Raw genomic sequence first — 27,352 nt, forward strand, 5'->3', positions numbered from 1 at the left:
ATGTCAGGGTGATTTCCATCCAACAGAGTGCTTTTGCTAATGCAGTCTAATACTCTCTAATTACAGACTGCCTGTCTCCTCTTTCTGTTCCTGATGGATTCACCGTCTGTGCTAGTCCCCTCAGAATCAGTTTAATCAGGGTGTTTTTTACTTTAAATCAGTCATGCGGCATGTGATAGATTATCTGAAAAGAATAGACTAGTTGAAGTCTTCATCTGCAGCCTAGAAGATTATGTATTTTCTTTACAAATCAGTGTGTCAATTGATTTATAGATACATTTATTATAAATTAGACGTATGGGGCACAAAAACATCAGCAGAAACTTGATTTACCCTACTCTGTTTTCTCTTGTGAAAAGATTTTCTGCCAGGCTTCGTTTCATGCAAATAATGATGACCGGTAGATGGCAGAAACAGGCGGATCCAGCGTATGCGCTACCGGAAATAGAGTAGAAGAAGAAGAAGAAGAAGCAGAAGAAGAAGAAGAAGAAGAAGAAGAAGAAGAAGCGACGCAGTTGTGGGTAATGATGTATTTTAACAAAGTGGCGCTCTTACGCTAACTTGGTAAAGAACTACATATCCCATAAGTCTTCACTCTAATGTGATTGTAGTTTGTTGTGAACCCGCAAAACTGAGAGGTGAGTGAAAGCTTTTGAAAATTGTCCTTTTGACAAGAGGAGAGAAATGCTGCATAAATATTAGTTTTTACCTGTGACGTTAACGTAGATTTCTACTGTTGTTGTGTAAATGGACCGTTGGCTTCACCAACCGTTTAGCTTCAAACATGACAGCAGCTACATTAACGTTACCTAGCTAGCGTGATTAGCGGTAGCTAATGTAAATATGGTAAAGTGAGGCACACTACTTGAATGCAACTTTCAACTGAACGTTTGTGGCATGTAAGTTCACGTTATTTAGCTTCACGGTGGCTTCAGCACCTCGCAGTTGATAGTCTAGCTAAAACAAATGCTAGCTGCTCCCACTTCACTGACATCACTCCTCCGCAATATTCAAGTCATCTGACTCGAGTCATTTGTTCCGAGTCACAGGTCATTTTTTCTTGGGCAGGTCAAGTCCCTTCCCATCCCAAAGACTGCAGTAGGAGGTATCACTACCTCTCTTATAATCATATTATTGGCCAATTTATGTAATTGTACACTACTCAAAATTAGTTAGGCATGTTGGGATATTTAGTGTTTCACTTGATTGTTTTTTCTGTGACATATCTGAATTTGTATTTTGTGTTTTTGTGAATATTTTTGCTCCCCAAAAATAATGCAACACATTTCATTCGACTTTTATTGCATATCCATGTACAGGCATATATGCAGCCATATCTCTACTAATTTTGAGTAGTATATTTATATTATAACTGATAATCAGTGCAATTAATGTAATCAAACAAAATAAGTTATTAAAGCTTATTTATTTCTTTAATAAAACAACCACTCCCCATCACTTTTTAACTAGGGATGCACGATATACATCAGACAGATAAATTATCGGCCCAATAATGGAAAATTAACATCATCGGTTACCGGCAGATAAAGAAAATGAAGCCGATAAATCTTGCTGACAATCCAAAGCCAAATTGCTTTTGATGACTTAACAAATGCAGCATCTACACACAGTAGGTGGTGGTATTCAGCTTTTAAAGTTGGTTTGTGAGCAGCCAAGAAACACGCTGATGTTGCAGTCATAATGTCAAACTGCTGCACCTGTGTAGAGCCACGCAATGTAGGCAAGAGCCTAGGGTCAAGCGATGTCTGCTGAATTGGCATATGATGATACAGTGAAACATTGTGATTAACGATGACATCGTTGTTTACTAATGTGAGACAACATGTCGCCTCAGTGTTGTCATAAGGCAGCAGATGCTTATTAGCTCGCCATTGTAGCTGCTGTTTCCAACCGTTGCTCTGACATGAATCTCCAACTGTCTCACCCTGCAGAGGAAACTATCTCCCCTTACCACATACATCCCTGTGCCAGGTTTTTAAAGTGTCCTCGTCTATGCACCACATATCCATAATTTAGCTGTGTTCAGCCTCATATGCATAAAACAACGTTGGCCGACTAGCCAAGGAAACTAAGCTAAGAAAACTGTGTGTAAAAACAGTATGACAGAGAAGCAGCGACCTGCTGGAAAAGAAACACTGCTGCCATAAATCTAACCCAGTGTCTTGGGTTTGCCTAACTGAGCTGGTTTAATAAGAAAATAATAAACAGGACATGGAGACGTAATGTTAGTGCACTGAATAGCAACATACTTCTTTCCATTTCCTCTCCCCACATATCACAACAACAAGTCTTACCCTACAGCAACTCTGAGGGGACGCGCCACTTAATTGTGCGCTCTGGTGGGGAGCCTTTTGTTATGATGGTCAGAGATTAGTAGACAGCCATCGGCAATGGATGCATCGTTGTGCATAATAAAAAAAGCATAAAAATTTTGGTTTCTGTTATCGGTTATTTTATCAGTACCAGGCAATTATCGGTTATTGTATGGGCTGAAAAAAATTCGTATTGTGCATCCCTATTTTAAACAGTGAAATACTGACAGCCAGACAAAAAAATTCAATAAAAACGTAACTTAAAACATCAAATGAACAAAAACAGGACATGTCTTAAGTCAAGTTACAAGTCATCAGCACAGTGACTTGAGTCAACTCGAGTAAAAGTCACAATAACTCAAGTCCACATCTCTGACCCTCATTGATTAAAAACTGAGTGGACAACATATAACAATAGGCATGTATCTAACAAGGTCAGTCTTCTCGAAAAATGCACAATTTCTCAGAGCCCTTGGCAACATCATTGCCTTATTTTTTCAACAGAGAAAAGCAAACAAGCAGAAACAAGAGAAAGAGAAGCCTTGGCATTTCTGTTTTAAAAAGGTTTTCAACGATTAGTTCATCATCAAAATAGTTGCCAATCCTTTTTTTTTTTAGATAATCATTCCAAAAAGTTAAAACACGAGAAAATTATCCAACAAAGGCAGAGGCTTCTCGGATTTTTATAATGTGAGAAGTAAACATCACATTTGGAGCAAAGTAAGCACAATGACTTCTAAACACTTTTTTAACTTGAAAAAGCTCAGGAGAAATTTTGGAATTGAATTCCAGGTTATAGGAGCTTGGTAATAAACCCTAAATTGGGCATTTGAAGTTCTTCAAAATGTGCTTTTTGTTATTTAAAGGGAAACTCACGTATGGATAAATTAATAATAATAAATATTAAGACTAGATTTTGAAAGACAACTTGTCTGACACTGTTCAGAGTCAAGGCAACACATTAGTAATGTAAGACATCCTGAGGCACTTCAGCTTTTCACGGACAGTGTGAATATTAAAACTCCTGTGGGGGGGTTTAACATTAGATCCAGGGGCAAGTAAAGGAATAAATATTAGTATTCCTCTAAATTGTTCATTTTTCAACCTTTTCTGATATAAATTTCTAATCAGTTAGATCAGAATATGTCTAACATCTCTCTTTCTTTCTATCTGTCTTTCTATATCTTGGATTCTCAAACAAAAACAGCAAGTGATGGAGTTTCCTGAAGATTTTAACCAGCTTGAGCTTCTCAATACACATGGACACCTGATCCCCCGAGGGGCCAGCAGCCTGTGGACCGGAAGCAAGGATGATGAGGAGGAGGTGGAAGAGGAGGATGAGGGGGAACGATGTGAGGAGTGGTATCTAGAAAAAGAGGAAACTCTCAAAGATAAACCAAAAGAACTCATTCTGTGGGCAGCGGAAAACAATCGTGTAAGTGATGTTTTGTTCTGAGATAACTGCTGCAGCATCCACCCATGCAGCTTATTATTTTTAACTTTCCAGTCTCTTTGTAGTTGTCTCTCCTGCTCTGTCTATCTCACTTGCTCTCTTTCTGATCAAAACATGAAATATAAAGTACAGTATGTTAAATGTTCTTGGAACAGGAAGTACTGTAACTTACAAAAAGATTTAGCGTAATACTTTTATGACCACTTGACGGGAATGATCCCATGGTAAGCAGGCTGTCCAACTTGTATAAAGATACAATGCTACCAAGAAGTCCTGATAAAGTTCTGTTTTGAGTATTATGAATTGAAAGTGCTGTACTTAAAATACGTAGAGGCAGGGATACAGCTATTGAGGCAGTTATGAATATGATTTGTGCTGATTGGACCAAGTCGGACATGGTCTGGTTCAGTGTTGACAGTTGGCAGGTAAATATGTGATATGTAAAGATTTTTAATCTTAAATCAGATCCAGTTGCTGCCAGATATTCTCATAAAGATCTTTAAAAACATGTTTGATATCACAGAAGGAGAAGTTAGCTTCTTTTTCCAAATTCCCTCATCCCAATACCCAGTGTAGACCATAAAGCCTGCATCGCCCACACATCTCCATCAGGATCTCACCTAAACTCTGTGCTTTTTCCTCCCTTTTTGGTCTTTTCAACACAAATCGTACTGCAATTAAACAGTGTGAGTTGCTGGTTAACATCCATGTTTGTTTTGGTAAAAGAGCACGAGACAGGTACTTGGAAGCTCGTTTATTGCCAGAACTCCACAGTAATTACTGAGTCATTCAGTGTATTTACTCAGTTATCAGTTTTGTTCTCCTTCCTGACTGCCAAAGACTAAAAAACCAGTGCAAGTTGGTGGAATTAGTCTTCATGTGTGGTTGGCCCGGTCTTTATAGGTTTCAGCTAGCCTTCATATTTGTCGCAAGCTTACGTTTTTAATAGCTGTGACATATACTGTAGCGATGAAATTTTATTGTATTATGGAATTAAGTCATGTTGAAGTGTGAAGTGTGAAATAAGAAATATGAAGGTAAGCCTTCCTCATCGGATCATGGCTTCCTCTTCTCAAAAATCCCAGTTTATCCCCTGTTGGTAAGGATCTAAGAAAAGCAAGGCTATCTCTCTGTTTTTGTCTGGTGTGTAATAAGCAGCCTCACAAGCAGGGCTGCAGTCCTCCACTTTTAGTTTCTGTAAGTAGACTGGTTATTCTCAGGCTGTGAATCATTTGAAATTGTTTGATACTTATTGCTGATGTCAAAGCAATACTTTTTCAGTACCTTATTTTTAGAAAAATGGACTTGTTTCTATTAAACCCATTGAATGATAGAAGCAAAACTTTTCAAAAGTACTTTGCCTCAATGAAACTATGTCTAAAATAATCAGAAATCTGATTTAAATCAGGGAGCATGTATCAAAGAATACGTAAACAAGAATTTGAATGTGAACAGAAATTCAGCACTGACTTTTTTTGTCATTGATGTGAAGCAACAAACTGCTGACAGCATTTCAACAGAGATGACAAGGAAGCAAAAAGGCTCACTCATTAGCCACTTCCATCATCAGCCCTGGCAATAAACAAGATGTTTAATTGTTTTATACCACATGCTCGTGGCATTTTACTTGCCCCAGGCATCCCTAATTTTTGTGCCCTGCCCTGCCCTAATCATGCTGCATCTCCAGTGCTTGACTTTTCCAAAAGTCACTGATATTAGCATAATGTGGTATTTAAAGGTACAGTGTGACGTATATCGAGTATTTAGCGGCATCTAGCTGTGAGGTTCGAGATTGCAACACTCCCTCACTCACCCCTCCCTTTCCAAAGACGATGGAGAAGCTCCAGAAGCTACGGTGGCCCTCAGGGACGAGAAACTAAATATGGACTCGCCCACAACAGTGTCGAGTATTTCCTCTACTTCAGTTGCTGAGGTGAAGATGTATTTAGTTATTTAGTCTGTAAAACTATAGGCTATAACTCAAAAAAAAAAAATTATGATCATACAAAAAAATTATGGAGCACTGTGAAACATATTCACAGAATTTATTAACTCTGTAATGAGCAGACTTCTCAGTTTATCTGTCACACTAAGTCATTACTTTGACTGTCTTTGGCACACTCCTAGCCCTAAATATCTTTCGTATAGTATAGCATAGTATAGTATAGTATAGTATTGTTATCGCTCCATGTGTTGTTTTACTGCAACAGACAGGAATAAGTCTAAATAAATCTTGCTAACGCTACGTTACCACCAGCTCTCTGAGATGCACAAACTGAGGCTACAGTTTGCTAATATTTAACATTATACGTGGCGTCATTTCTTTTAAGTGAGACTAATGTACTGCTAATAAACATTGCACATTATCTAGGTTTTGTACCATTAGCAGCAGGGGGAAATATATATTACGGTTGCTTGTAATCTTAAACATTATTCTTACCTGTCCAGCAGAAAGCAGGACACTTCAGCCTCAGTCTGCAAGTATTTCTCTTTCATCAGAGATTTCCATCTTGGAAAGATAGCTCCAAAGTTCATTATTGTTTTATGCTGTCGCTTGTCCCGATCTCATTTAGCATCTTGGAGTTTCCGTTTCTTGGACAACGATTCACGCTCCTGTGATTTTTCTTTTACAAAACAAGTATAATCATCCATCCTTTATCAGATTGTGGTTTCAAACTTCTCACAATACATATTGTTGGGCAGGAAACAGAAGCCACTCGCTCTTCTTCTTCTTTGTCTTCCGACCCGGTCATTTTCGGCGGCCAGGCGAAACACGAAAGGCCCTCACTAGTGCCAGGTTTGTCCATTCTGTGCTACTGTAGAAACATGGCGGTGCGAACATGGCGACTTCCATGGACCCGCTCCCTATGTAGATATAATGGCTCATTCTAAGGTAATGAAAACACGACGACTCTTATTTCCGGGTGATTATACACTAATTAAAACATACTTGTGAATATTATATTCTATTATTTTATTCCATATTATAGCAATATGCTGCTACATATTACACACTGTACCTTTTAATTACTATTTTTTCATCTTAATAACAGCACTTACACCCCTCTCCTCTGTTGTTCCTGCTCCCAAACAACATCCCGTGCATCATCAACACTGTTAAGTGGCTATGTCTTTTCTCTTTTCACTCCCCTCTCCTCGTATTTCTTTTAAATTGTGGCAGCTGTCATTGGCTGGGCATTTGTCAAAGTTGAATTTGCACATCTGTCCATTACTGTGAAAAATCTGTTTTAAAATGCAGAGGTCAGTTTTAAGCAACGGTTTACTGATCACTGCTCATTTTTCAGTCAGAACTGATGCTGCAAACGTTCAGGACTTTCTAAGAGCAGTAACCACTTAGCTGCCATGTCAGGCAGAAAGTCGATCAGTATCAGAATTTTTTGTTGAATAAAAATCTAATTATAGAGCTAAATACTCGAGTGGAGGAAGTTGCTTTTAATTGAGACCGAATGTTTATTTCTGAGGTCAGAATCAGAGGCCTGCAATTATTGATGACTTAAGCAGGGTAAATGAGTACAGCAATTAGACCTTCACCTCAGCACTTTTGTTCTTGAAGAGTTGAGTGAAATCAGCAGGTCACTGAGAATTCTTTTCAGTTTATATTTGAACATGAAGGACCACATACAAACTATTACAATATACATTATTCACACTTTCTTATGCCACTAATGGCAAAGAAAAAGCTGAACTGAAGTGCAACATTAGGAGGAATTAGTCTCCATGTTTTTTAATAACTATACATGCTTTTCTTTTCACATTTCCACCAAGTGAATAAAGGAAGATAATCCACATTTGCACGTCCTCTGCAGCACGACTTTTCAGCACAACCTTCATACAGTCAAGGCAGCTACAGGGGAAACAAAAGAACAAAGGAAGAGTAGACAACATGGCCCTCACTCATGCGAACCAGCATTTTTCAAAGCCGTTCTGAGTACAAAACACGTGCAATTATTATTTACTACTGTGGGTAAAATTGAATGTTGTTTGTGTGCCTCCTTTCTGATTTTATCAGCGTATTACATTTAGAGCAGAGTCGTTGGCGCTTAATAAAAGTGTCTGTGAGAAATTTGCTTCTGTGAATTCTAATTAGGAATTAAGTAAGCAGCGTTGCTCCATTCTGCATTTAAGCATTGAAGTGTTTATTGTTTATATACAGAATTGACATATTTATTATCTGCAAAGGGAAAACATAAATCAATGAGTCACAAGACAAAAGCACACACTTTCTGTATGTCTTGAGCTCATTGATTAGAATATGTAGCACATGTTCAACCTGGTGCTGGGTGATAAAATTCACAGATTGTCAGAGCCGAATGTGACGTCGTCAAATCTGTTTTTCTTTTCTCTGAACACCAGCCCTAATCCCAAAGATACAATCATATAAAACAGAACAGCAGTAAACAAATTTACACTGGAGAGGCTGTTCATCAATTAAGACACTTGTCGCTTCAGCTCTAGATATAACTAAGATATAACCAAGATCTTTAGAAGAAAGAGCCATGTTGTAAAAATGTACTTTTCCTTCAGTGGTACTGACTACAGCTGTGCAGGGTTTTCAATTAGCCTTTTTTATTTTCACAATCATATTTATTAGAAATTAAGTGAACACTTTGAAGTTGTTAAATGGAGCGTAACTGAATTATGTTTGACATCCTCTTTTGTTGTCTTTGGACTGGTGATTATCTTTTCTGGTGTTGAAGAACTAAATGAGAGCTTTTTCTACCAAAGAAAGGGAAATCATGAATATTTTTTTAATGTTTCTTGCTGTTTTTTACACAACAGAGGACCTGTATTACATCTGTAGTCTTTTCAAAACAGTTTAACTTTGCCAATGTAATAAAATCTAAGATAAAATCTTCATAGAACGTCATTTAGTTCTGTTAAATCTGATTAAAGTTTGAACCTTTTATTAAAGCAGAACAACCCAGAAATTAAACACTGCAGAGTACACAGCAGGCATTTGCAACAAAGTCAAAGTTTAGTCGTGAATAAATGCAGAAATTAGGCTGAATAATGTGTGCAATAGTGTGACTTTGCATACTATGAGGCAATAAATGACTCAGAAGGAACAGTTCACAGAGAGTGAACACATTAATGCACCCTGAAACCCTATCGGAGGCATTATGGTCATGATAAAACACCCTGGGGATAATCCAACAATGGTTCAAACCTTCCCTAACCTAATTGAGTCACAAATCAGTTATTTACATAATTCTGTGTTCTCTGTTGCCATGTAACAAATATCCTCAACACACAAAACATTAATTGAACAGATGAATTGCACAGGCAATTATTCAAAGTTACTTATCTCTTAACCCACATTTTCTGTAACGCATTTATTCGGGTTTGGAGCGCTTGAGTTGTCTTGTGTGAAAACCGCCTGTGATGTCTGTTTAGTTCTGCACTGTATTTGTTTCAGGCTGTGCTTTGTGAGGAAATGTGGAGCTGTAATTTTAGCTTTTACTTGTTATCTCTAATTCTCTTGAAGCATTTTTGACATTGCCCTTAACTGATGTGTACTTTGCTGGCCATGTTCCCACCAATATAATTAAAAGGTACTCAAGAAGGACCCTCTGTAGGAAAGGCAGTCTTCTCCTCTTGTATTGGTGCAATGCTTCTTATCGTGCATCATCATCATCACCTAATTATATGCATTAATGCCCTCTACAATCAGCAGAAATGCTTACTGCGTGCATGCACATCCTCGAGAGTGTGCTGGTAGCCTGCGCTCTGCTTGGCCATGTCACTTGTGTTGTGGCAAAGGCAAGGAAACCCAATTAGATGGAGTGCCATCAACATCAGAAGCAGCGTTTATACAAATCAAACTCCATCAGCCGAAAATCAAACATTAGCAGGTGGTAGAGATGCTGATGTAAATTTTTTCACAGCTCAGCCTGTGAAAACGGCTAAACGAAGCTCGAGAGGGACTGGAGCTTTGAAAGGTCTGAGAAAATCATTTCAGGGTCAAGAAGTCTGGGGCTGTCAAGTTTGAGAGAGATGGGTACACACCTGCAGGGAAGGTTTAATGAAAGAAGCTATCGAGTTGTATTCTGGGAAATTTAGGATCCGGTGTTTTCGGAGTTCACCCATTCTTGGGACTCTCATGTCTTGTATGTCTCAGGCTGTGCTGCATCAACTTTAACCATTTTCATGCCTTTGCACTGGTGATAGCTGTGTCCAGAGGCGTTATGTTTTCAGGTTGTCTGTACATCCGTCACGGTTTTGGATATGCAATATTTCAATAAAGCCTTCAGGGAATCTCTTGAAATTTGGCACAAAACTTTTTTCCACAAAATTTGGAACACAGATTTTGCATATTGCCTTGTCATTGCTGGGCGTTTTTGTTTTGCAACCAGAGCAGCTGTCATTACTTACATCTTACAGCGTGAACATGATGTGTATGACGTCATGTATGGTTGTGGCAGTTGCTTGCCATTCTCTGTGGTTGGAATCCCCCTTTTTTGTGTTCGTCAGTCAGAATTCTTTCCCCACAATGTTGTGGCATCTTGCTGATTTGCCTGTCATGCCAGTGGCATATGTGCTGCTTTCGTGTGCTGAATATAAATGGAGTGGAAACTACGACGACTCAAACCAAACTCACACCCACAGACCGTTCATACCGCTTGGACTGTGCTGGAGATCAGCAAATATTACGGGAAACTTTCCTCCACAAAGCTAACACAGACAATATAAGTGACTTGAAACTTTGTTTTTTGTACTTTCAAAAAGGGGTCAGGCGTTGCTCTTTGCTGGGTTGTGTGAGTTTTTATACAGATGATGAAGAAAATTACACTTTTAAAGTACTCATGTACCACACAGTTTCCCAGAATAGAGGATAATCCAGAGTGTTATACAAGAAGATGATAATTACCAAAGGCTGGAACAAGATTTCAAATGTCAAAATAATGGATACTTATTCCAATTACAGGATCTCTTCATTTGAAATTATGTCTCACAGGTCTTCTTTGTCGTTTCCTGACCTTTAGCGTTTCTGTGATTGTCTTTCAGCTTCCAACAGTCCACAAGTTGTTAACTGCTGATCCTTCACTCGTGCACTGCTGCGATGAGGACGGTTACACTCCACTGCACCGCGCATCATACAGCGGCCATGTTGATGTGGTTTCTGCTTTACTCTCCACGGGGTCGAAGGTTAACCCTCGCACCATCGACGGCTGGACGCCCCTTCACAGCGCCTGCCGCTGGAGCCGCGTCACCGTGGCGTGTCTCCTCCTGCAACACGGAGCAGAACTGAACGCCCAGACCAACGGCGGCCTCACACCGCTGCACCTCGCTGCTTCCCACGCCAGCTCCGTGAAAACGGACTCCGCCAACACTTTAGAGCTCCTCCTCTCTCAGAGACACCTGAAGCCGGGGCTCCGCAGCAGCAGCGGGGAGACGGCCAGTGAGGTGGCACGACGTAGTGGCCCACATCACTTCCTGTTTGAGATGGTTGAAGACTGTGTCAATGTGGGGCCCATGTCATGACGTACAATGGACAGAAGAATTTTGCAGATGTTGTGCACAGAGACGATATGAACTCAAGCTTCATATTAGTTGCCAGTCATTACCTGAACTTGTATTTATGTATGAAACTGTTGCCAATATGAGCAGAGTTTGAATATGCTTTGACAGACACATGTCCTTGTCTCCTCGACTGCCCCTGAAGCTGTATTAATAGTCACGGTCTCAATGAAATGCATGTTTTCTATTAAAGAGTTTAATAATGAATAATTAATCATCGTTGATTTTTTCCGATAATCAGAAAGAACGCACTTGTTTTTGAGTTCAGCCCAGTCTCTCTGTAAGCAGTGGTTAAACTTATTTATAATAAGTAGCTTTTTCATTGCAGAGAAGTTTTGCCTTTGGAGGGCCTCGCCTCCGGCAAAGAGGTTATGTTTTTGGTACCGGCACAATTTTCATGAAACTAGATGGAAGGTTGAAGCATGGGCCAAGGAAAAACCCATTAAATTTTTGAGCGGATCAGAATCCTGGTGCGGATAAACAAATTATACACAAATGATTTTTCACTCCATATCACAATCAGCATTCACAGGTTGCGGTAACGCATGTGGTTACCCAAACTCCACACACAGCAGTTGTTTTGGAGCACTCGGGGACAGTGGAATAACAAAGTTTCTCAAACTAAAGCCCTATTTGCACGGGACTAATGTAACCATGGGACACATTAAGTAAGATGTTTTGTGTTTGTACTTGAATATGACTGTTTTATTGCTTCTAACCTTCTCTATCGTCACTTCTTAATGTAAATATAGCTGATCCCACTAATGTGTTGTGCTGAGAACAGAAAACAGATGTTAAACTGGCGATAGACAAGTTTTCTGCTTCAATGTATCATTATAAAGTAATGTTATAACTACCTTTTATTTGAACTCGAAAATCACTGAGCGCAGGCCCCCATTTTGTCGAGTAGCAATTAAAATTACTTAAAAGATACAAAATGTTAAGAGACAAAAAATTTTTTTTTAAAAGGAGTATATAAATACAAACATCAATATAAATAGCGCATTGAAGATACAAGATCCAATTAAAATGGTTGCAGACAGCTTAATGGTTTATGATCATGGATTGAAATTCACCAAATAGTTTCACAGTATTAATGTTTAGGGAGCTCTGCAGCGACTTCCAGGCAGTTGGGGCATAGAAACTAAAAGCAGATTTTCCAAGTTCGGTACAAACTCGAGGGACTTGCAGTGACAGCCAGTTATTAGAGCGAGTTTGATAAGAGCCAGAGGACCGGTGAAGCAAAGCACATTTATACGGCGGCAAGTTTCACATAAGCGCCTTATAGATAAACAAATACAAATGCCTGTCACGGTCAGAGACAGAATACCACACAGCTTTTTCAGTGATGTGTGCTATAGGCATCACCATTTAAAAAAACTCAAGGGCAGAATGATAAACAGCGGAATCAGAGGCATGCCTAAAGATCACATCACCATAATCCATTACAGAGAGGAAGACAGCTTCTATAACCCCTCTCCTACAAACCACAGGTCATTTAGTGCTATTTCTATATAAAGTTATATAGGAGTTACTTTGTTGTCAATCCACATACTGAGGTATTTATATGTTGTGTCTCTCTCAATGTCCTTGATTGTTAGTTAATGCTGGCCATCAGTAACAGTCACAGATTTGCCTCAATCGGTTTGGTTTGTTTGTGCTTAATCTCAGGAAAATAGAGAATTGTGCACAACATTATGCAGCAGCTACGCACCTCAAACCATGAAACAAATTTCTGAAGCGCTGAAGAGTTCACAGTGAGGTGATTTATTTTAAGTCCATCACTGCCGATCCTGTTGCAGTTGCAAAAAGGAACATTTAAATGCTCCAGGTCAGATGACTGACTCAAGGTTTTTAAGAGCTAAAAGAAAAATGCACACACGAGATCCAACAAGTTGTAGAAGTCCTTGACAAACAGGCTGTGATGTGTTCTGAAATAAAATATTGAGCTCTGCCGAGGTGTGTGTGTGTGTGTGTGTGTGTGTGTGTGTGTGTGTGTGTGTGTGTGTGTGTGTGTGTGTGTGTGTGTTACAAGGTAAAAATTATACAGACGTGACACTGTATGTGCCTTGAATTTGAAAACTCAAGGTTTGTATAAATGTCACATGGCAAATACCCGTGTTAGTGTTTGATATTGATGCAGTGTCACATGTAAACAATTTCACACAGCTTTTCCTGTGCCTCATTTCAGTGTATGTGTATGCAGGTCTGTGTATTTATAAAGCAGTTCAGGATGCTCCTGAAAGTGGATTGTATTTCAAAACTTTTCTTTATTATGAAATTGGAAAATAATTACTTAACAGAGGCTTATGTTTGAGGTTAATAATTTCAGTCCTGTCACAACAGCTGTCAGCTTCATACACGGCTTCAGTTTTTTAATTACAGTGGTATAGTCGCTGTTTTTATCAGCCTCCGTCACAGTGGATGTGCTAGACTGCATATAGCTGATGACGCCAGTCAGCCTACAGTGTGAGAAGTGTCTCATCGAAACTGTCAGCAGTTTTAATCCGATCACAAAAAAGGTCAGGTTATGATTTTCCTGCTAAACAAGAAAACCAGAAATTAATGTGTTAATTTAAGATGTCTTGAGACAATACTTTGTAACATGTTGATACACATTTAAAACATAGAATATGGCTGCAATTAAACTGTTTTTATTATCAATTAATCTTAATCAAAGATGATATTCGCACATCCAACTGACTCAAATGCAGGTGTGTTGGAAAGTGACACTTCAGTCTCTGCCTAGCATCACAAATAATCAATTAATCTACCAGTTATTCCCTATATTATTCATTTGGCTTACTAAACATCAGAAAATGGTAAAAAAAAAAACAAAAAAAAAAACAGAGATATTTACTGCACGCTGATGACACAGAAAAACATCAAATCCTGGTATTTGGGCAGCCAGAGCCTTTAACTTTTGGCTTTTTTGCTTGAAAATAATTTTAACAATTGATCAATTATTTGAATATTTCCAAAATAGATTTTCAGTCGGCCAACTAATCAATTAACTGGCTAACAGTTTCAGCTTTAATTTAGGGAAAGAGCATCTTTATCAGGTCAAAAATGACCTTTGACCTTGTTGTGCTGTTAAATAATGTTGTCATTTGGGGTCAGTGTGCAGCTGTTGCTATCTTTATAGGAAGCCCAGATAAACAGGTTGCATTGATCTGGTGATGACCGTTGTTTGGGACCATCATGTCTTTCTCTCTAATTGGAGAGTTCTGTCAATGTTCAGCTTCGTCACAGACATGGAGGGCACACAAATATACTGTTAATTTGTGTGTTGTCTCCAGCACGGATACTAGCAGGGTGTCAGTAAACATCTTAATTTGAGGCTGATTTTCATACTCAGTCTCTCCTGCTTGAGTCAGTCCCTTCATCGAGGTAACATTAACATTTAAATGAGAGAACATGTAGCCGGTTCCTGTCAAAGGACAACCTGGTAACAATGCGTGAATACTGAGCATGCCCTGATGATCACGATGCTACGGCAGTCCAAGGTTCACACTTGTGCACAGTGGGCAGCAGTTCAAGCTACTGCAGGCTATACCTGAAAAATTTAATATATGGGTGTGTGATGTGACATGGCAGTTTTGCTGTCTTCAGTGTCAAACATGTATAAATATAAAATATATTTGTCAAAAACCTTCTCAGTATTGTGCAGAAAATTATGCTTTATGTGAACATACTCAACATTAAAACAGTTCATCACTCATTTTTTCAGAATTTTCAACCAAACATAACAAAACTCATATGGTGTGACTGTCCGACACTCGTTTCTCAAAGTAAGAACTTGAATCAAGCTAAGAAAAATAAATGCAAAAATTCTCAAAACAATACAGAAAAATAATACAGATGTCTATTTGTGAGGCTACTCTTTTCAAAGTCCAAGCATAATGTTTTGAGTCAGTTCTGATCAAAAAGATTTTGTCACACAAATCAAAATCATATGGTGTGACACTATTTTGGGATATTTCAACGGGCAACTGTTTTGACATCCTTGGGAATGAGAGGTCCTTCTTCAGCAAGGTTGTTCAGTACTATTAATACCAGACCATGACAGGTTTCTGAGGTGAGTTATCATTTTTATGTTTTCAATAAATCAGATTTTGTTGGCACTCTGACAAAAGTCCCACTTCCAGATGTCTTTTGGTGTGACACATTTTTCATAGAAATGCAAAAGAAATTTTATTTTTTTTGTCATAATTCATGTAAATCTATGTTGCTTTGTTATAGCTAGCATCTTGTTAGCATGTTAATGTGTAGCTACAAGACTCAAGGTTGTGCTAAGTGCAGAAAACAATATGGTGTGACACTTTATCATATGGTGTGACATGTCTGCCTGTCACACCATATGATTTTGATTGTCACACCATATGATACGAATTGTAATTTCCTGCAGATATAACAATAAATAACAAAGTCCAATGTATGTTTTGTCCTTTTAAACATTTGTTTGCATCCATCATCACATAAAAGCTGTAATTATCCACAATAGATTGTGTTTACTTTAGTTTAGTTTTATTCGGTGATACAGATTTCTAGTTGATCAGACAGACACAGCAGACCCCTTCACAGAAACCTTAGAATGCTGTTTAAGTCTAAACAATGTTTTGTCTTCGTCTTAAACCATACATTCCCTTTTCTTTTGTCAGCTTGAGGCAAATAATGACACCCTGCGAGGAGAGAGGAGTTGCTGAGGCAAAGAAAAGAAAAGTAAACGACAACGGTCTGTTTCCATTCGCTGACCAATAGGAAGGTCTGAGGGAGGGTTTTAGAGGGTGCCTTCATTGTTGATTCAAAAGGCCTTGGGGCAGATTTCTTGAAGCCTGGCAATACATGATATAGAATAGAATATATAGAATATAGAGAGAATCTCATCTCATCTCAACCCTAATTAATATTTCCTGCCATATGAGTGATCAGTACTAACCAATAGGTAGGTTAATACATGGTTTGCATTGACACATGGCGACATGATTATATGGTGTGACACTATATCATGTGGTGTGACATTCCAAATTGTGAAAATAACACACTTTTATTAATGATAAAATGTGAAAATGTTCATGGAATACATAGAAAATAGTATGAGCAAGAGCCACAAATATTTTTATAATTTTATAGCAAGGTTTGTCACAATAAATAGAAAATACGTTGAAAGACTGACGACATAGGTCTCACATTGAGCAATGACTTAGAAAATAATACACAAATTTAATTAATTTTCACAAAACTATAATGGATCACAGTTTAGTTATGATAAAGGACTTTGATAAAGTGAGTAACTTAAGAAAGGTATAATCCATTTTCATTTTATATACAATTATTTTCATGTCACACCATATGACGATTTTAGGCACTGATACAACAAATTGTCACATAAATTCTGATTCCAATTGAAAATCTAAAAATAACATGTTTCTATAAAGATGAGAGTTAGTAGAACAAAAGTCAATCATTTTTATGCCTGTTATTTGAAGTTTTTGAAAACACTTTTTTCTGGTGTTTTGACCCATATAATATATATATATATATATATGAAAAATACACATCGTGAGCAAAGATAATATCCTGTTTTTATGAATGGATATAAAGCATATATGTGAGAATTGTCCACTTGTCATTCATTTTGAATTCATACTCCAAACAAATAGGGGGCAGCATATCACCAGACTCACTGCTAACTGCTGGTAACTGTAGCTGCTGGTAACAGTCTGGACTGGGAGTTCAGAGAAAAGGGGGAGTGATGGTGTTTACACCACTACCACATCAGCTTTAGACTGGGACAGGTCGAGGCTAGCTGGTTAGCATGCTAACTTCAGTATACTGTATATCTTTGCAGCACAATATGTAGCCCAGACGTCATAACGTCAGGACATTTATTCACGTTCTGTTCAGATATTTTAGTTTTTAAGTTTTATTTTTTGTTTGTTTTGAATGTTTTTAACTAAAGTTCTTACATATTGCACCTTTATCCTTCCCAGATGCACAGTGTTAGAAGTGAAGAGTGTGTTGTGTCGAGATAAAATTAATTTAAACTATTTAGCATAGCAAATATTGATCATATTCATTATGGATTATTCTGCTGATTATTTTAAAATATTGAACACTGCTGTCGTAGTTACCCAGAGCCCAATCAATAATACAAACCTCAAATTTATTAAAGATAGATTAAAATGAAAAGCAGCAAATCCTCAGATATGAGAACCATGAAATGTTTTTTGCATGAAAAATTACTTCAACAATGATTATGTTTCTGTCAGTCAACAATCCATTAATCAACTAATCAGTTTAATCTGATTTCAGCTGTATTTGTAAGTCGAAAGTACAAAATTTCCCTCTAAATGAGTGGAGTAAAGGTAGAAAGTGGCATAAAGAGAATATAATCAAAGTACAACCTTGAATTTGTACTTAGGTGCAGTATTTGAGTAAATATTCTTAGTTACATTCCTACACTGTCAACATTTATCTTCAGGTAAATCCCAACCCTTGAAAGATGGCATCGATACCAGCAAGCGACTAATACAGTGACAAAATCCAAAGAAAAGAACAACACAGGTCAGACTCAGAGGCCTGTCTGTATAAAAGTGATGAACACAGAATAATCGCTGCCTGCAGGGAGTCTCTGCTCTGCGGGGGAGTTTCACGCACCCTTTTTCTCTCACAGACTTAATGTCAAAGACAAATTTGCAGGCAGTGCCTGCTGTGCAGCCTCAGGTGTCCTTTACTTAATTTTATCGTATTCAAAAGGTGAAGTTACATCAGATCATTAAGCAACTCAGAGTTGTCGGGCTTTAAGGGGCAGACGAGACAGAGGAGATGAAATAATAATAAAAAGTTAGTGTTGTGTAATACACATTGTTAAACTCTTTTGTAGACTTGCATTTGAGACAAACAAGTTGAGTAACAACAAGTTCATGCTTTAAATTTTAGTTCCCATGGTTTCCTGGTCATTTTGTAGAAAATGAATGCAGGAAAGGAAATTTCCTGCAATCCTGAAATCGGTGCCACTTCAAGAGAAACTGGAGTTTGTGTTCAATTGCTTCAGTCTCAGGTCGCACCACTCAGCAGGAGTGGCACCAATTTTTACCAAACTGTCTTTTAGTCAGGACACTGAAGGTCAGGTGGACGTGCAAAAATAGGAAAGACACAGTCCTTTTTTCAGTGTAACTGTAGATACATTCAAACATGCATTTGGACACATATGGTGCACAGTTACCTACAAAATAAATCAATATTTAAGTGTGTTTAAATGGACGTTTGTTTTTTCAGTTCTCCAAATTTGAACTGTTTCAAGGAAATTTCTCTGGAAATCCTCACCTGCCTACAAAATGTCTCAAGCGATTTTATGCAGTCTGTCTTAAAACTGTTTTTTTTTTTTTTTAAATGAGACTTATTATGCTCAAACACAGTGTCTCTCTCAGAAGCCTATTGTTCAGTGCTGCAGCCCTGTATTCTCCCTCTGTCTGAGATGGCCTGTTTTAGCTCTTGACAGCCCTCCTGAAAAGTCCAGTCTGCTCTGAATGGTCGCTCACACTTGCCTGAGCCAGCGCAGCCTCCAAGTAGTACAGGAGGTTGAGCGGGTCATCCAGAAATCGGAAGGTCGCTGGTCGCTCCTCCGGCTGCATGTCCAAGTATCCTTGAGCAAGATACTGAACCCAAAACTGCTCCTGATGAGCAGTTGGCTCCTTGCATGACATCGGAGTATGAATGTGTGTGTGTGAATGTGACAAGTGTTGATAAGAGCTTTGAGTGGTCAGTAGACTGGAAAAACGATACAGATATGCAAGTCCATTTACCATCCATTCAAGTAGATGGGGATTTGTTTTAAAAAAAACGACTTTTTAAAAAACAGCATAAAATGGCTCTGACGCAATCCAAGTCTCTGGATGCCCTGAGATCTCAAACTGATTTGAATAGACATCTTTTATACCCCTTTTAAAGCCTTCACTGTAGCTGAATCCCTTTTTTCAGTTTCTTTATTTTTATTTTTCAAAAAAGTCCCCTACTTCAGTTGTTTGGGAGAATGCCGCAAGGCTGTTTTGTTGTGAAACTCCAGAAATGTTTTGTGGACTAAGAAACTTTCCCCAAATTTCTGTCTGCATACATGAGTAGATAACGACTGCATTTTCAATTTTGGGTGAACTTTTGCTTTAAGTGGAGAAAAGAAAGTGGATAATAATCTTTCCAAATGCTGCAGCATCGTTATTATTCATTGGCAGGCGTGTTTGTGGCCTCCCAAAGTCCCATAAATACAACATTCACTCCCTCTTATCTTTGTTTTTTTCCTGAGGGGAAAAACTGTCCTGATCTTTAACTGCAGAGTGTTCACCATCGAGTTGCTAATTTTGTTCAAACATCTAAAACTATGATCCGGTCCTCTGAAGAAGAGCAACAGCAGCATGTGCCCCAGAACAACAGTGAAAAGCCCCCTAGTTGCCATAGTGACTAAAATGGAAGCAAAAGGGGAATTCAGGTGATGTTTTTGTGACAATGTCCCTAAAAGGTCAGGGTGAATGGAGTCAACAAAACATTGGATTTTGATACAGGACACAGCTGTTTGCCTCCAGTTTCTAACAGACATCCATCTCAACCAGGTGTTTAAGACTGTCACCATGACAATGAAGTTCCCCTAACCTCAACAAAGGAGTCTGTCTGACCCCAACCATGATCTTTCTCTTAAACCAAACTAACCCCTCAGCTGTCCTCACATCGGAAATCTGATTTATTTCTTCAACAGGGGTTTGTAACGGTGTTGTAAGGCACAGACGACTAATGTCGTTCTTATCCATCCAGTCACAGTATAGCAAGTAGGCGTCAAACAACAGATAACACAAACTAAACCCCAACTAAACACAAACAGTAGAAGCACACAAGAAAAATCGACATAAATTGCATCAAAACCTCAGATCACTCTCAATGTGAGGACAGCCAACACAGCAAGTGTGTTTGATGAGGCAATGATGAGGTATACTTATGTAATTATTGTCTGTGATGAACGGTTTAACATTTAATCAGTAAAGCAGCTGGTGAATCTGTGCCAAAACACTCACTTATTACCCACACCCCTTACAAATGAGTCCTTACTCAAGTTCAAACTTGTTCACATCCTAAATTCAGGTTCAGGTACTTCATGAAAACAATATCACACAAGCTTCACTCTTCAGCTTACTCCGTGTCACTCGGTGCACATACAAACACAACCCAAGCTTTCTCGCCTGCAGTTTGCTCATGTTGTCTACAGCAGGAAATCAATAGCATCAGTGTCCTTGTTCTTCACATTAGTCTTCGCTGGTTTTCAGCTGAATAACAATGTGTCTACACTGTGCAACGTGTGTCCCTGAAATGGGCTAAATGTGTGTCTCGAACCGGATTATAAAGGAAAGAAAGTGAAATGAAAATAAATGTGTTTACACACACGTTGAAAAGGGCAGGTATGGGGAGGACAATAAACAGAAAACATTCTCAATAGCAATTCCTGTCACGACAAAACCGGGGGCCAAATGTATAAACCACGCGTACACACGAAAAATGTACTTTCGCCACTTTCCACGCAGGTTTGCAAATGTATAAATCTCTACAAGCAGTGAGAATGTGCATACTGGTACGCATCTTCAACACCAATATGTGCCATGCACGTAGCCTGCTCAGTCTGATTATCATGATGTTTCATGTTGGCAAAAATAATGTGAAAAGTGTGAATTGGGGTGACATTTTATTTAGAGCAAATTTTTTTCACTAAATTGTGTCAGGATTACATCTATAGTTTAAAAAACCCTTCACTATGATTCACTATGATCTAACAGTGATGCACGAGTTGTTACGCTTGTTTTTACTCTCTTCTGTAAATACGTTTGTTAGCGTGCATTATGACAATTATAATTATAATGATCCTTACGTAAATAAACAAACAAGTACATGAGATTTTATACACGTAGTAAAGATTATTTTCCTGTATAATTGGGGAATAAGAATCCTTCAGGTGTTACCAGCACTATAAAGGCTGTAGCTGTGCGTAATGGCCGTGCCACATGATACAATAGCTGCTTTGGTGTTGCGAGAGGATATTGCCAATGCCCGATTTAGGCTAGAGCAAGTTTTCAAGGACCGTACTGATGTTCTGGCCCACGATGATAACTGCTCATCAAGCGGAGAGAGCCTACAGTAGCTCGTACACTCTCACTGTGTGCAGAGTTGCGTCTCTTGGCCTCTCGCTTGAAATCAGACCACTTTTAACTCCTCTAAAGTCTGTGGCTCTGAACTCACTGCTTCTGTCACTTTCTGCCGTTTCACTTGCTTCATTTCGCTGCTAAAGCCAAACCTAAAGCTCCCAAATAATACTCTTTTTCGTCTGTTTGATCAGTCATTACATCAAGTTCACGCACCCGCAAAATTACGCTTCCTGTTCTTCAACTGCTTCTTTGCTCCTAACATTTCTCCTCAACACTAAACTAAATTCTGTATTATTCTATTATTGTTTTAAGTTATATGTTTTCACGATAAAGGTTATTGAAGGGGACAAATCTCTCTTTTTCCTGGAAAGGGGGTCCGAACTCCCCTGTCCCCCCCGTGATTTCCGCCTAAGTCACTTATTATGACGCCTTGAGAATATTAATGAAGAGATGGAGATGGACCAGTGCAAGTGAGATGTTTGTTGCTGCAGGAGTCAGTACCTTCCCAGCTGTTTTAAGAAATGTCATATAAAATTGTATTTGCTGACTAAACCACTCTGAAAATGAAATCATCTTTGGCTTTATCACACGAAAGGTTTAGCACTACACGCTACCAATCCCAGCTGTGGAGACGTTACAGCTGTCTCTTCGTAAGACAATAATGTATATTACTCTTATCTCTTTTTAAGGCAATCACACAGGCGGGAGACTTGGCAGGAAGTAGATCTGAAAGGAGACAAGAGGTAAGTGACTAAAATAAAACAGGAAACACTGGGGAAATGTGAGGGGGAAAAACATGACCTTATGCGGCAAAACAGGATCTGAGAGTCCTTCCACGTGGTGTAGATTCCTACCTGATAATGAGAGCCGTGGATGCCAGGAGCCTCAGGACACAGCAACATCCTCAGGTATAAAATATGTGTATATAAATTGAAAAGCAGATTGCAGTGGTTGCCTGCTCTGCAAAATAATTTTCACCAACGGTTGTTTTAAAGACAGTTATTTGCAGACTATCATGTCCTTTTTCAACACAATTTACTGTAATCTCTGCTGTCAACAAAGTATTGCATCGCATCATGTAAGAGGGTATAAACCAGCAGAGTTTATAAAAGAAAATAACACTGGATTTTTAGCCTCCTTGATGTACTGTTGTCCAGTATAATTGTGTATCTCAGCTTCTCAGATAGTTTGGTAGACATGTAGTTTAGGATGAAAGGAAAAGTTTGACATTATGAGAAATACGCTCATCCGAGAGTTCAATGAGAAGATGGTTATCATTTTAATGTCTCAGTCTGTGAGACACCTTTATCTCGATCATATTAAAAATGTGTTTACTGCCATTTTATGTCTATCGCTGGATTGTTTCTGTGCGTTTATTTGAAGTTTCACTTCACTTTCAAGAATAAGCAACAATCACGAAGAGTCACTTTCCTTTGCTTTGATGACGCAAAAAGGAAACTACATTGAAAGGGCAAGTAGGAATAATAATTGAAACCTGCTTCTCAGTTCTAGGGAGGCTAAAAGCTGCAAATCAATCTGTGTGCAGGAATATTAATTATTTCACCGGTGGCTTCGAGGCTGATCAGCACGGTCCTGTTCACCATGTACTGGGGAATAGATACAAATGACGTTCAAGGTCAAAAAATCACATTGTCACTGAGAGGAACATGAGTTGTACTAGACTGTGTGATGTTTTTGCACATTTCACCATGATGTAGCGAAGCAGAGCTGCAGGTGTAAAATGTTCTCCGTGACCCAAACACAATGTGTCAGACAGAACTAATGGTTTTCAGCTGGATAGTTTTCGGGGCAAGATGGGTAGGAATAATTTTCTTCAAGCCATTACATTTATACTAAAGGTAACATAATTGGCTGGTAGTCGATCAAGCAGGAGGGAGAAATTATTTCTTTTGTAAATGCGAGAATTCGATGTTCACAATAAAAGCAGCCTCGGGGGGGATCATAGAGCAGTCATGTGGCTGCATCTTGAGTTCATTGTGCTGTGAAGATGAAGTTGGTTAAACACAGAAGTCATCTGCTTAGAGTTGAGGCTTTGTTGTTCTTCCATCTGGCTCGTTGTCGTGGTTGAGACTTTTCTGAGGCAAGAATATGGGTATACTGAGGTGTACTGGTGTAATATTCTAGACCTTTGAAATAGTACTTTCACAAAACAATCATCAGTGTCCACTGAAAAGCTTTTTCCACAACCTTGAACTGCAGCTTACAGTCTTATTTGTCTCTCTAATGACTGAGCAAGCCCACCTGTCTCTCTTTAACCTAAACAAAATATACTTCAGGTTGTTGTGCATATTGCTTTGAACTTTGTTATTGTAGTGCATGCAATACACCTAAACACAATTTTCTCTCGATGTGACATTAAATGAATTCCACACTTTAAAGCTGATATTTCATCATTTTATTCTTCACCCCAGGGATCTGCATCCTTGACACCTTCTTCACGTGATAAGTTTGCATCCCTGCTCTCTATAAACCACCCTTAAGCTAAGAGGACCTGCAGGCTCAGGTGATAGCCCTCTTTCATGTTTTTTTGATCTGATACATTGTTGGTGCTGCTATAAAATATATCCACTAATGCCACTGTAAATGTAAGTGTGTTGAGGGTCTGTACATTAGCTCACACATTAGCTGACCTTAATGGATTCAGTGACACATGGTCGTAATAATGTTTCCAAGTAAAAAGGAAAAGGAAAAGGAAAACATAACAAAATTCATACAAAGAAGTTTGGGGTTATGAGTTCATACTGTGAATTCAATCTCACTAATAATACAGAGAAATATTGTACTCGCTACAGCTTGTTGGAGCTTACAGCTTACAGAATCATTAAAACTGTTTTCTTGTTTCTTGGTTTTATTTCCTCTTCATAACAACTGTAGCAGACGATGTGTTTTTGCCTTTCAGTGTATGTGAAGGGTTTCGACTGAGCTCTTGATTGTCCATTAGTTTATTATATAAGATAAAACATCTAATATTGATCTGGGGGTTGTTGGTCACACATGGAATATGGATTTATTCTGGGTGAATTAAACTTGTTTGTGTCAAGTAATGGAGGTGGCACATAGTGGATATCTGTCTGCTTCCCTGCTTGTTTGCGACTGTTAAAAATGGTCCATAATGGAGACACAAGAACCTCCTAACAACCGTGACAATGCACTGTGAGATCCTGTGACTCAGCCTGTCCTGCTGTCTTTGCTCTGGCACTGCCATGCTGATGTTCACATCAAAATTAAAAGGTGACATTTCAGAAATAAATAAGTCTTGTTATATCTGGCTAATTTGCACATCTCACACTGAGTACGTGTGAGCATGAACATGTCAGTTCTACAGTTTGTCATCTTGTGTCGATGCTTGTTCATTAAGCAGAGGCTGAATGTTGAATTCATCTGTTTAAGTTGTAAATGCATTAAGAATCACTAAGTCTTGACAATTCATTAACTTATCAGTATTTGTTTGGACAGAGGTGCTTAATTAAAGTTCAGCCTTTTATATACTATTACTTTGACCTTTTTAAATTGGCTCCTCAAGAGTTCATTAAATCTATACTTAACAAAATAAATATAAGACACAACAGTGTGACTTCAGACCCTGTTTACACAGTAGACGCACACCTCCAGACTATGAGTCACAGAGCTGTGACTCACTCATCTAATATGCAGACCGCAAATAGGTTCAGTTGCTGTTTGATATGGCTTCGGAAAGCACGTTGTCAATTTCAAGTGAGTGAGTGTGAATCTGTTTGAATGTAAAACTTTAATGTCAGTATGTGAATTCTAAGTGCTGTGTTGTAGGCAACGTCTTCAAGAAACTGAAACAAGTCCAGTTGCCCACACTACAGCACTTAGATTTATCAAGACCTATATGACTGAGAACCTTCATCAACATCAGTATGTGAAGAAATCGTTGGGATATGGATAAGTATTGTACGTGAGATGATCACACATACTGTGGAATACTTTAATCACCATTCACACAGTTATAGTGGGAAAGCAGAGTTACTGTTCAATAAAATAAAACTCTCCAAGTATAGTCTCCTCTGCATTCTGACATGTTTTACAACAGCGTATACATTTTTTTTAATCTCATCTCTTATTTGATTTAAAGGAGACCTATTATGCCTTTATCGATTTTTTCCTTTCCTTCAGTGATTTATAGATTCTTTGCATGTAAAAGATCTCGAAAGTTTAAAAGGTCTAAGTCTGCACGAACAGAAGCTCCTCTCGCCCACAGAAAACACTGATCCAGAAACGCCTCGTCAGTAATTCCATGACTTTGTGACATCACACTACATCACCATGTCACACATCTGCATAATTTATGCCTAGCAGCAAGTTTCACAGGCAGCACAGCTGCTCCGTTGTTATTAGTGGTGCTTGGTCAGGCTTGTGTGAGCTGACCAATCAGAGGAGACTGGGTATTCAGGAGGGAGGAGGCTTAAAGAGACAGGAGCTAAAACAGAGCATTTCAGACAGAGGTGGAGCTGCAGCACTGGACAGTATGAGAAAACTGATGTGTTTTCTGAGCGTTAACGCGTGTAAACCTTTTCTAGTAGTAACCCAAAACAAACCCAACCTGAAGATGAGCATAATATGTCTACTTTAAATTAGAAAATATAATTTTCACAACTTCTTATATATGTCACTGTATACAACGAACAGCTTGTGTTCATTCTGTTTGACCTCAGTCTCTTTCAGGGGAAGGAAGCAACACTGAAGTAAACACTGACTAATTAACACAGTCTCAGGGCTGTTTAGTAGTGTGTGACTGCGTGTGTGGGCATTTAAGTGTTTGTTTGAGGGTATCTAGGGGTATGTCAGCTGAGTCTCGCACAAAACAACATACAGCTCCCTCGTGGGAAACCTTATCAGCAGTAGAAAACCACAAACGTCTAAATGTGTTTTTGTTTCAGTTGGAAAATAGAACAAATGTAAATGTTGATTGCTGATTGAAAGCTGATAAACAAAACAAAGGAATAAAACAATATGATGATATCAATTAAATGTTAATTAATAAGGGAGTAAATCTAAAACCTGCATAAATAATGTAAATATTCTGCCAGTACATCAATTTCAGGTGTTCAACTTCAAACTGAAGCAGTGCTGGAAGTGATAAGAATATATACGCCTGCATTGTTGTCAGTCAGTGATGCATAGCTGCACTAAAGCTCCTGAGACCAGGAAGGAAAACGTGTTAAGCTTTGCCGAAGGGCTGCCCAGCTGAGTGAAGGAATGAAAAATATAAATATTCCACATGTTGGACAGATTACTGAAATGTTGTTTCAATCACTGAAGCATGAAGAGGACACGATGTGGGACTGATCAAACATACAAGTCATGTCTTTGTACCTGCTGAGCTTATGATCACACTTGCAGAAGTTCATATCTACAAACATTGTTTTGTCTGCCAGTGTGAGATAAAATCATTTCAAATAAATCTGCCGGCGATAAGGATAAACAGTAATTAAGTGTGGAGAAACAAAATGAAATGAAAATATGTAGTTAATCAACTACCAATGTTTCAATAGTGAGATAAAACTAGACTCATTTTTCTTAAAGGTTCAATATGTAAGTATGAATTTGACAGGGGGCCACTTCTTACATATCAGACTTTTAAAGAGGCAGCATAAATCTTCCATAAACAATGAACTGCAGAGGCTGAGTTGCACATAAAGTAAATTCAGGGAACCTTAAGACACTTTGGTTCCCAGTCCACTAGATCTATTTTAGTAACATATTTAGTCAAAAACACATTATTTAATGATTAAATGGTGACAAAATGGCAAAACAACTGCGACCACAGATGCTTTTTCATGCTTTCATCTGTAAAAAGA

General features: G+C 38.5%; 1 protein-coding gene across 2 annotated transcripts; it reads left to right on the top strand.

Moving 5' to 3' along the window:
- The first annotated feature begins 506 nt into the window (after positions 1–506).
- ankrd49 (ankyrin repeat domain 49) lies at positions 507–11,539 on the top strand. 2 transcript variants are annotated; one of them, XM_073467341.1, is made up of 3 exons: positions 507–521; positions 3,541–3,768; positions 10,813–11,539. In XM_073467341.1, the coding sequence occupies exons 2-3, from the start codon at positions 3,547–3,549 to the stop codon at positions 11,287–11,289; spliced, it is 699 nt and encodes a 232-aa protein (XP_073323442.1). In that variant the 5' UTR covers positions 507–521; positions 3,541–3,546; the 3' UTR covers positions 11,290–11,539. The 2 variants fall into 2 exon arrangements, with proteins under 2 accessions (XP_073323442.1, XP_073323441.1); XM_073467340.1 differs by lacking the exon at positions 507–521 and adding an exon at positions 538–638.
- The last annotated feature ends 15,813 nt before the right edge of the window (positions 11,540–27,352 follow it).

The sequence above is a fragment of the Pagrus major genome, chromosome 1 (assembly GCF_040436345.1).
Source record: "Pagrus major chromosome 1, Pma_NU_1.0".
Classification (NCBI taxonomy): Eukaryota; Metazoa; Chordata; class Actinopteri; order Spariformes; family Sparidae; genus Pagrus; species Pagrus major.

Coding starts and splice junctions, on each gene's coding strand:
- ankrd49 (XM_073467341.1), top strand. CDS start 3,547: ATGGAGTTTCCTGAAGATTTTAACCAGCTTGAGCTTCTCAATACACAT. Junction 3,769..10,812: donor GGGCAGCGGAAAACAATCGT/GTAAGTGATGTT, acceptor ATTGTCTTTCAG/CTTCCAACAGTCCACAAGTT.